The 12,172-nt window shown below is 36.9% G+C and overlaps 1 protein-coding gene across 1 annotated transcript; it reads left to right on the top strand.

Moving 5' to 3' along the window:
• The first annotated feature begins 11,023 nt into the window (after window positions 1–11,023).
• LOC100669349 (olfactory receptor 5L1-like) lies at window positions 11,024–11,899 on the top strand. Its single transcript, XM_010602379.1, has one exon. The coding sequence runs from the start codon at window positions 11,024–11,026 to the stop codon at window positions 11,897–11,899; it is 876 nt and encodes a 291-aa protein (XP_010600681.1).
• The last annotated feature ends 273 nt before the right edge of the window (window positions 11,900–12,172 follow it).

Genomic DNA, 12,172 nt, shown 5'->3' on the forward strand with positions numbered 1-12,172 from the left:
CTAACAACTGATCTCGTAAACCTAAGTAAGCTGAGCTGAGATCAGCCAAACTTAGATCAACAGAACTTCTCATCTGATCCATGCAATATCCTTGCCATCAAAAAAAAAAAAAAAATTTTTTGCCATCAAGTTGATTCAAAATTATAGCTTCCCTATAGAATAATGTTGAACTGCCCCATAGGGGTTCAAGGATTCAAACTACACGGATACAAACCACTGACATTTTGTTTAGCAACCAAGTTCTTCTTATTTTTGTTAGGTACGGTAGAGTCAGTTCTGACTCACAGCAGCCCTATGTACAACAGTATGAAACACTGCCTGGCCCTGCGCCATCCTCACAATTCTTGTTTTACTTGAGCCCATTGTTGCAAATACTGTATCAGTTCATCCTGTTTAGGGTCTTCCTTTTTTTCACTGACCCTCTACTTTACCAAGCATGATGTCTTCTCCAGGGACTGATCCGTCCTGACAGCATGTCCAAAGTATGTGAGATGAAGTCTCGCCATCCTTGCTTCTAAGGAACGTTCTGGCTGTACTTCTTCCAAAATGGATTTGCTTGTTCTTTTGGCAGTCCACAGTATAGTCAATATTCTTTGCCAATAGCAAATACTAAAAGGTATCAATTCTTCTTCAGTCTTACTTATTCATTGTCCACCTTTAGAATGCATTTGAGGTGATGGAAAACATCATGACTTGGGTCAGGTGCACCTAGGTTCTCAAAGTGATATCCTTGCTTTTTAACACCCTAAAGAGGTCTTTTGCATCAGATTTGCCCAATGCAATGTGTCTTTTGATTTCCTGGCTGCGCTTACATGGACGTTGATTGTGGATAGAAGTAAAATGAAATCCTCGATGACTTCAATTTTTTCTGTTTATCATGATGTTGCTAATTGGTCCAATTGTTAGGGTTTTTCCTTTTTTTATGTTGAGTGTAGTCCATAATGAAGGCTTTAGTCTTTGATCTTCATCAGTAAGTGCTTCAAGTCCTCTTCATTTTCAGAAACCAAGGTCGTGTCATCTGCATAACACAGATTTTAATGAGTCTTCTTCCAATCCTGATTCCCCGTTCTTCACATAGTCCAGCTTCTTGGATTATCTGCTCAGCATACAGATTGAATAAATATGGTGAAAGCATATAACCCTGACACACACCTTTCCTGACTTTAAACCATGCAGAATCCTGTTCTGTTCAAAAGACTGTTTCTTGGTCTATGTACAGGTTCGTCATGAACACAACGAAGTCTTCTGGAATTCCCATTCTCTGCAATTTTATCCGTAATTTGTTATGATCCACACAGTCAAATGCCTTTGCATAGTCAATAAAACACAGGTAAACATCTTTCTGGTATTCTCTGCTTTCTGCCAGAATTCATCTGATATTAGTCATGATATCCCTAGTTCCATGTCCTCTTCTGAATCTGTGCTGACTCTGGCAGTTCCCTGTTGATGTACTGCTGAAACTGCTTTTGAATGATCGTCAGCAAAATTTTACTTGTAGGTGATATTAACAATATTGTTCCATAATTTCCAAATTTGGATAGATTACCTTTCTTTGGAATACACATAAATATGGATATCTTCCAGTCATTTGGCCAGGTATCTGTCTTCCAAACTTCTTGGCTTAGACAAGTGAGCACTTCCATCACTGCACCCATTTGTTGAAACATCTCAGTTGGTATTCCAATGTCTTCATTTTAGCTTGGACTTCTTTCCTCAGTACCATTGGTTCTTGATCACATGCTGCCTCCTGAAATGATTGGATGTTGACCAATACTTTTTGGTACAGTGACTTTGTGTATCCTTTCCATCTTCTTTTGCTGCTTCCTTTGTCATTCAGTATTTTGCCTATAGAATCCATCAATACTGCAACTTGATGTCTGTATTTTTTCTTCAGCTCTTTTCAGCTTGAGAAATGTCAAGCGTGTTCTTCTCTTTTGGTATTCTATCTCCAGATCTTTGCACATGTCATTATAATACTTTCTCTTCTCGAGCAGCCATTTGAAATCTTCTGTTCAGCTCTTTTACTTCAGCATTTCTTCCTTTTGCTTTAGCTAATCAACTGACATCCTTTTTGGCATTTTCTTTCTTTTCTATCTTTTTAATGACCTCTTGCTTTCTTCACGTATGATGTTCTTGAGATCATTCCACAACTTGTCTGGTCTTTGGTTATTAGTGTTCTACACATCAAATCTATTCTTGAGATGGTCTCTAAATTCAAGGGCAATATACTCAGGGTTGTACTTTGGCTTTTTTGGACTTCTAAATTTCTTCAGCTTCAACTTCCATATGAACAATTGAGGGTCAGTTCCACATCTGGCCCCAGCTTTGTTCTGACTGATGATATTGAGTTTTTCTATCATCGCTTTCCACAGATACAGTTGATCTGATTCCTATATGTTCCATTTGGTGAAGTCCAAGTGTATAGTGGCCGTTTATGTTGTTGAAGAAAGGTATTTGCAATAAAGAAGTCATTTGTCTTGCAAAATTCTATCATGTGATCTCCAGCATCATTTCTATCGCCAAGGCCATATATTCCAACTACTGATCCTGCTTATTTATTTCTAATTTTTGCATTCTAATCACCATTAATTATCAATGCAGTCTGATTGCAAGTTCAATTTCTTCATCTTTGGTTTTAGTGGTTAGCAATAATAAAACATTTTTGTTTTAACTAACACATTTTTGAGTGGTTTGTATGTAGTCATTGGTGTCACTCACTTTCTCAGTTTCTGGGAATATTACCAAAAAGATTTTCCAAAGAATTATCATATGACATTTTAGAATATCGGTTATTCCTAGAGGCTCCTTGTTAAAACAATGCAATAAAAAGCTTAGAAATATTAAAATACTGTGATTTTGTTGAAAATGGTTAATCTAATATCTTACTAAAATGGTATTATCTTGTGTGCTTTAAATTCATTGTCATCAAGAGCTTGGAGATTCACGTTGTGATTATTCAATTTATGAGTAGTGATTCTGACATGAATTTCATTCAATGTTTTAAATAAACCTTTAAACACACCTCCCATCTCTTTAAATCAAAGATACATACATAAAGAATACAACTTTCTTGTGAGTGTTTCGCCTAGATGTTATTAAGAATCACAGTTATTTTTTTCCACATCCTTTTTAAAGTTTGCTATAAAGTGACTCTCTCCATCAGGAGTCATGCACTCAGTAACTATAGATTGATTGTTGCACTAGGAAAAAAATACTGGATAGTAAACAAATACATCCTCAGTACTATATACTATATATCAGAGTTCAGCACGTCACCATGTGGGTTAAAAAACCTAACACCAATCTTTTACAGGTAAAGAAATACACGTAAACAGGGACAAAGCCATTTCCTTCCTAGGATGCCCTGTGCAATTCTACTTGTTTTGTTCTTATAAAATCACTGAGGTCATCTGGCTGGCTGTGGGGACCAATGACTACTTTGAGGCTATCTCCAATCCACCACTGTACATGGTTCTCATCTCTCAGAAAGTCTCTGGGGAGGTGGTATCTAGCTGATATATGTGAGGAAGAGGGTGTTCTTTGACTCATATGTGTTTAGCTCTTGAGATTCCATCCTACCTCAAAAATGTGATTAAACACTACTGCCGTAATCAACGCCTTTTCTTATCACTTGCTTGATCTGATGTCTCTATAAATGAACTGCTGTTGTACACTGTTGTACACTACTATCAATGAGATTATCACCATGGTAGCTATCCTCACCTCCTTCCTGCTTGCTTGTTCTCATAACCATCCTGAGGTCCTACTCTGCAGAGGGACAGTGCAAAGACTTTTCCGACTGTGCCTCCCACTTCACAGCCATTGTTATTATGAGGTGCCTATGAGTTGGTTCTGACTCGTAGAGACCCTATGTACAATAGAAGGAAACACTGCCTTGTCCTGTGCCATCCCTATAATCTTTATTATGCTTGAGCCCACTGTTGCAGCCACTGTGTCAATCCATTTTGGTAAGGGTTTTCCTTTTTTTCGCTGATACTCTGCTTCACCAAGTATGATGTTCTTCTCCAGGGACTGATCCCTGATTATAACATAACCAAAGTATTTGAGGCAAAGTCTTGCCATTCTCACATCTATTGAGCACTCTGGCTATACTTCTTCCAACACAGATTTGTTCGTTTTTCTGGCAGTCATGGTATATTCAGTATTCTTCACCAGCACCATAATTCAATGGTGTTAATTCTTCTTTGGTCTTCCTTATTCATTGTTCAGCTTTCTTATGCATATGAAGTGATTGAAAACACCATAGCTTGGGCCAGGTACACCTTAGTCCTCAAAGTGACATATTTGTTTTTTAACACTTTAAAGAGATCTTTTGCAGCAGATTTGCCCAATCCAATGTGTCTTTTGATTTTTTGGCTACTGCTTCCATGCATGATGTTTGTGGATGCAAGTAAAACGATATCTATGACAACTTCAATAATTTCTCCATTTATCACTATGTTGCTTTTTTTTTTTTTTTTTTGCTTATTGGTCCAGTTGTAAATATTTTTGCTTTCCTTAAAAACGAAAATGAGATAACATGAGCTGGCTTAAAATTTGATAGTGAAGAATGAAAAAGCATATATATATATATATATATGTATATATATATGATGTGGGGCACCTTCTGTAAGCTAAATGAACATTCATACCATGTGCCTTTATTATAAGATACATGGAATATAGTAGGTTTGCATTAACACATGAGTTTCTCTTACAAATCTACAAAGGCAGTTAAGAAAATACGTTGTCTTTACCTTCAAAGGATGCATAATATAGTGGCGATGATGGGTTAATGAAAAAAGTGAATATTCTAGGAGGCAGACTATAATGAGTGTCATAGAAAGACTGGGTCAAGAAATAGTTCAAATCCATTTAGGGATATTGTCAGTGTGTCTTCATAAAGAAAATATTATTTTACCTTGTCCTTGGAGTATGAGCAGAATTTTAGGAAACGTATTTTAGTGAAGAAGGGGTTATATTCAGGAGAGACTAGAAAGAACAAATTAAAGTAAGTGACAATGTGATATTGAGTCAACTATCTCACCATTTTTTTATTGAGTGAATACTGAATAATGTGTGTGTGTGCATTTCTCTGTGTGTGTGTGTGTGTACCCAGTGCCATCGAGTTGATTCCGACTCATAGCGACCCTATAGGACAGAGTAGAACTGCCCCATAGTATGTGTGTTTAAGTTGTACCTTATATACAGGCTACTTTGACATGAATGCAAAATTGAATAAATATGGTCTAGATCTTAAACATGTTTTCAAAAAGTTCCCCTGTGTCAGAGTAATAAACTATACTTTGCTGCAGCAGAGGCTTAGAGACGAATCTCAAAAAACTAGTATATGCAAAAAATAGGAATAATGACTCTCTTTCCAATCTGTATTCCATGCTATATTTTTGCTTACTCATCCATCACAATAATTATAAATACTTTATTTTCTTTCATTCTGTATTTATTGGAACAAAGACCTAGTTTTTTAATTCTTCTCAAAAGAACTCTCATCCACCATTAAAAAAAAGAAAAATATTGAGTTACCATAGAAGTTGAATACTAATTGATTACATAAACTTACTACAAACAGAAAAAAAAATTATCATCAGGCAGCCATTAATATCTCAACGTATTTAACTTGGTAAAGTCAAAATATTATATATCTCATCTTAATAACTCACCTTTGCTTGACTAACTCGTACATCCTTCTCCTATTCTCTACTCAGTATGTCTAGATAAGATTCCCAAAAATCAGCCATATAATGAGAAAAATAATTTGTCAAGTGTTTTGGTGAGGGAGAAAAATTTTTTTTTTTTTTTTTTTTAACTGGAGAGCAATGTTATGTGGGCTCAAAAATTATTTGGAATGGTCATATGATTTTTAACTTATGATTATTAATTAAGATTTCTGTCTTCGGTCTTACATATTTGTTGATAAGAAATCAATTAAATAATCATTGCATATTAAAAGATAAAATATAGGAAAACATTGTTTTAGATATTGAATGTCTGATGAAAGACTTTTTCACTTATTTGACCTCTATTTCTCTGGATACTTACATAAGTATCCTTCACTACACATCTGGAACTTATACATTTCTAATTTTCTTTGAAATTATATTACTCTTAAATTGAATCAATGATGGCTAATTAACCCCCTTTTATTGAGAAAAAAATTTCACTTCTCTCATGCTTTGGGAAATGATCGTATTTCGTGATGGAACTAGCACAACCCACTTACCTTTTGCTCTGATAAAACTGAGACACATCCAATTGAAGTAACTTGGCCAAGGTTGTAGAAGCCATTGTTGATAGAACCAGGCCAATCATTTAAAATTCCAACCACACTGGCAAACAACTCTTTTACTAAATACTGTCATGTAATCTCATATTCTTTCAAGTTGTGACATTTCAGATTCTTCATGGCAGATTCTTTATCAAATTTTAGCAATCAATTTTTTTGGTCACTGTGATTGTTAAGGTTGTCTGTCAACTTGGCTGGGCCATGATTTTCAGTGGGTTGGCAGCTATGTAATGATGTGGTATGGCTGTTATCTAATGATGTAATTCAGCAGTTATGTAATGATGTAGTCCTTCATGATGTAATCAGCTAATCAGTTGTAAGAGGAGCTTCGATCCTCTACATACAATATGTATATATATACATGGATGTTCTGGCAATTCTCGCTTGCTTGCTCTGGATCCTACATCTGGCTTGTCATCATCTGACCTCCAGTTCTTGGGACTAGTGCCAGCAGCCAGATGTATTGCCTACTGATCTTGGGATTCATTGGCTTCTACAGCCTGTGAGCCAGTAACCTGACTTCTTACCTGCTGGTCTTGAATTGGCCAGCCTCCACAGCTATGTGAGTCAGGAGAAGCCTCCAGCCTGACACCTGACCCATGGATTTAGGACTTGCCAACCTCTACAACTGCTTTAGCCATTTCCTTGAGATAAATTTCTCTTTATGTATATGCCTTATTAGTTTTGCTTCTCTAGGGAACCTAGCCTAAGATGGTCACATATCCCTAAATTATTCTTGAAAAAGTATATACCGTAGGAATTTAATCTGACATATATTTCCTTGTAAGTTTAAATAACAGCACAATGTGTAATCTCCATTGCAAATTATAATTAACTTAAGTTACATGAACAAGATCATTTTAAGCAATCAGACATATATCTTTCCTTGTTCTCCTGAACTTGTATTTCAATCTCCACTTTCCTCATAGACCTTATAATTTTATGAATAACACTCATACTTTTAATTTTTTGTGATCATAATGCTTTTAATGTCATTGAATGTTTTTTTCTTTTGAATGAGTTAACCTTGTAACAATAAGTATAGTATTAACTAATAAATATAATTGTATTCAAATTTCAATAAAATATAATTAGTCAGAAATAAAAAATGTTATTGGGAATTTTTTTTAATGAAAAGAATAAGTTTGGACTTTTTATTTTTATCAATTATTGTATCCATGGAGAAACAACACAATGCTAGAAGATAATAGGCTAAGCATCTTTACATTTTAATAAATGAAAGTGCTGAGGAAGATTGGTCATACTGAAAGCAAATGGAGATAGAAGCTGTTGGAAATTGTGTTGTAGTAGCAATGCCACTAAACTCTTTCAACTCCATGTAAGGTATGTGCCAATTTCTTATGCTGATCTTTCATCAAAAAGTTACTTTTAGTGATGCATTAAACACAATTAGATTGATTTTGAATTATTTTGAAGGCAAACTTTCTTTCTGAAAGGATTTGCTACATCGCCTATATTCCTGTATCCACGCCCTTTGCAGCTATTCACAAGTGGTAAAATCAATTTCTCTATTCCTTAAATGTGGCCTACTCTTGCAACTTTCTTTGGCTGACAGATGGTGGCCAAAGTGACATTGTGCCACTTGTAGCCTTTGAGAGGCCTTGAGGCTTTTGCACAATCTCTTGGAATCTTGCAAAGCTGCCATGTGGACCAACACAGACTAGCCAATTGGATAATGGGAGACGTAACCTAGTCACCCAACACCCTCCCAATCACACCAGCTGACGTATAGCCCACAGCCAGACTGGAGAATGAGACACTGTTAAATCAGCTGATCTCATACACCTAAGCAGGAGGAGCCAAGGTCAGCTAAGCCTGGACCAGATCAGCAGAGCTTCCCACCTGATCCATGCAATAGTGGGCAACAAAAAAAAACTGTTGTTATTTTTAACCAATATGTTTCTGAGTGATTTGTTTAAGTAGTCATTACAGCCACTCATTTTCTCAGTTTCTGGGAAGATTATCAAAAAAAGTTCCCCAAAACTTATACGACAAGAATATCTACTATTCTTTCACTGAAACCAAAAAACCAAGTCAAACACATTGCCATCTAGATGAATCTGACTTATAGTGACCCTACAGGACAGAGTACAACTACCCCATAGGATTTCCAAGGAGCAGCTGGCAGATTCAAACTGCTAATTTTTGGTTAGCAGCTGTAGCTCTTAACCATTGTCCCACCAGGGCTCCACGTACACAACACACAACCAACAAAGGAGCAGCCCTCGGAGGAGAGATACTTGAGGCAGTCTCACTTAATGGCCTCTAGCATTGAAAGTTCTTCCTAGGGAGTATGCCATCCCAGGGCCACTCTGTACCTCTGCTCTTCCTCACTTAGTCATCTGGATGTACAAACCAAAAAACAACCTGTGGCCTCTTCCTACCAGTGATCATATGTGTGGCCCTGGGCAAGTTACACCTGCCTGTAACTCAGTCACCTCATATGGAAAGAAGCCATGATAACAGTGCCCTTATTGTTTAGTTTTATAAAGCTGAATTGAGTTAACACTTGTATTTAGAATACTACCTGGTATGTAGGAAGGGCTCAATAAGTCTGAACAATTATTATTGTTCTAAGTAAAAGGTAGTTATTTTCCCCACCCATTTCTGGCATTTGATGGAACTCTAATATGAGTTTAGACCCTATCCCCTCCAGGAAAGAGCTTTTGAGTGTAAGACAGGAACCATTTACAAAACCTGGTCATATATTTCACTACAGGCTCACACAGGCGATGTTTGGACACAGCATACATTCTCTGTAATTCACAATGCACTCTGGAGGAAACCTTGATGGATTATAATCTTATTAATTCCAAACTGGGATTTATATTTCATCAAAACCAAACACCAGTTGCTATTGAGTAGATTTTGCCAAACCTTTCTTTAGAGGTACCACTGGATGGATTTAAACTTCCAGCTATTCAGTCAGCAGTCAAACATTTAACCATTTGCACCACTACCCAGGGATTTATATCCCATGTTGTTGTTGTTAGGTGCCGTCAAGTCGGTTCCAACTCATAGCGACCCTATGCACAACAGAACAAAACACTGCCTGGTCCTGCACCATCCTTACAATCATTGTTATGCTTGAGCTCATTGTTGCAGTCACTGAGTCAATCCACCTCATTGAGGGTCTTCCTCTTTTCCTCTGACCCTGTAATTTGCCAAGCATGATGTCCTTCTCTAGGGACTGATCCCTCCTGACATGTCCAAAGTATATCCCATAGAGGTCAATAATTGCTTGAACCCCAAGATACGGTAGTTTCCTTGTTGATATCCCGCAGAGATCAATGTTTGGTTCAATAAGCTTAAGAAAGATGGGTCCCATGAGAGCCCAAAGAAAAAACATAAAGGCGATAACATTTTCTATCATAGCATCTTCAGAAAAAGGGAAACTATGTCTGTCCCACAGGTTGGTTGGTTAGGCTACAGTCTGTTTGTTTGAATATGTACATGAGTGATATTTTTTGGGATCTGGAAGATTATTTTTATTTTTCTCATAGAGGTAATTCACTATAGTGTATGCATCTACTAAGAGCCAGGAAGAGAGAGAAGAAATGAAATAGTTATTGTCCTCTGCCTTTGCTTTGTGTCCTACACCTTGAAGCCAGCTGCCATACACAAAAAAAAGTCACCCTTTTTCCCCCCCACACCATAATATTTATGCTTTGCATTAATTCAGTTAAGTTTATACATTTCACTTTAAAAAAATGGGGATAAAAATTATGCTTCAAGGATGTGGTGAGGATTAAAAGTGCAAATCAACTTGTGTATACATACATAATATTCTACCTGTGCATTCTATTTTTCAAGTGGATGTTTTGTCAGTCATTTTTCACATCATTAAAAATTCTTCAAACTTATTCTTTTGTTAGCTGCATCATATATATGTGTCATAATTTCACCATGTCCTTAACACTTAAGTGAATTTTAAGTTGTAATATCATAAATAATGCTACAATGGAGCAAGTAGACATTTTTGTTCATACTTTCCAATCCATATCTTTGGCCAATTCTTCCAGTTGATTCAAAGCAGGGAATTTCACTGTTAAATAGGTCTTATCAGGGATATAGTTATAGGAAGATAGTATTAAAGAATATCCAATCCTATAAACCATGACCAAGATTAAATAGTGTAATTACCAAAATAATTACAAAAATTTTATAGAAAAGCTATAGTCTCCATCTAAACAATATCTATAAAAAATGAACACTTCTGAGTTAGTGATCCATCACTTCAATGGAAAACCCAGAGAAGGGTGCTATACATTTTAAAGGTTATTTTCCAGGAGCCCAATATTTGGGATATTGATTGTAAAGTTTGTCAGGAAAAAGAGATTTGAATTTCATGGAACAATAAGGGTAATTAAGTAATACTTTAACCTCCTTCTAACGATTAAGTTATAATCTCTGAATTGTAGAATGCATGTTTAAAGAGTCATATAGGTTTTAGTAGATATTAATGTTTCCGTGTGATCTGTGAACTGTGAGCCTTATGCAGCTATTTTTTTTACTATGTCTGAACTCTTCTTAAACTTCACAAAAGTAATGTCCCATTCCTTTCCTGCCAAAATTATTCTCTTACTTCTTCTCGTGCCTCCTCTTAGCAGAGAGCCAGATCTAAAATTTGGATCACATAATGGAGAGTAACTTTTAGTTTATTTATGTATTTTCTCCATCCCCGAATAAAGTTGGAACATGAACCAGAAAAACTGCACCATGGTGACAGAGTTCATTCTCCTTGGATTATCAGACATCCCGGAGCTGAGAGTCTTCATCTTTCTACTGTTCCTTCTAATTTATGGAGTCACGGTATTGGGTAACCTGGGCATGATAGCAGTGATTCAGGTCAGCTCTCCACTTCACACCCCCATGTACTTCTTCCTCAGCCACTTGTCCTTTGTGGATTTCTGCTACTCCACCGCTGTTGTGCCTAAGATGCTGGACAATATCTTAAACAAGGACAAAGCCATTTCTTTTGTGGGGTGTACTGTACAGTTCTACTTGTTTTGCACATGTGTGGTCACCGAGGTCACACTGTTGGCTGTAATGGCCTATGACCGGTTTTTGGCCATCTGCAACCCACTGCTGTACATGGTCATCATGTCCCAGAAGCTCCGTGTAGAGCTGGTGTCTGGCTGCTACCTGTGTGGAACAGTGTGTTCTCTGATGCACTTGTGTTTAGCTCTTGAAATTCCATCCTATCAATCAAATGTGATTAACCACTACTTCTGTGATCTACCCTCTCTTTTATCTCTTGCCTGCTCTGATGTCTCTATGAATGAACTGCTGCTGTTTATTGTAGCCACTGTCAATGAGATCGGCACCATTGTGATAATCCTCACTTCCTACTTCTTTATTTTCATCACCATTCTGAGGATGCACTCTGCAGAGGGATGGTACAAAGCCTTTTCTACCTGTGCCTCCCACCTCACAGCCATCGTTGTCTTCCATGGAACAATCCTTTTCATTTATTGCCAGCCTAGTTCAGGTAAGAGTTTGGACAAAGAAAAGGTAGCCACAGTGTTCTACACTGTAGTGATCCCCATGCTGAACCCCCGATCTATAGCCTGAGGAACAAAGATGTGAAAGAAGCTATCAAGAAAATGGCGGCCCCCAAAATATTTTTCTAGAGAACACTTTCTTAGCAGGGCTGCAAGTTTCAAAGTGGAAGGTGGTGGAGGGGTGACTAGGTGGGTTACGGTGTTGGACTGGAGAAAACAGTAAGGAACTAGGTAGTTAGGAATGATAACTTTTCATTCACTTATCTCTGTGCCTTTCCAATTAACAAGAGAAGAATTGAGTATATTTAAATAATTTTAATACATTTGTTTGCTTTTCTCCAAT

Source organism: Loxodonta africana, chromosome 7 (genome assembly GCF_030014295.1).
Source record: "Loxodonta africana isolate mLoxAfr1 chromosome 7, mLoxAfr1.hap2, whole genome shotgun sequence".
NCBI classification, from domain to species: domain Eukaryota; kingdom Metazoa; phylum Chordata; class Mammalia; order Proboscidea; family Elephantidae; genus Loxodonta; species Loxodonta africana.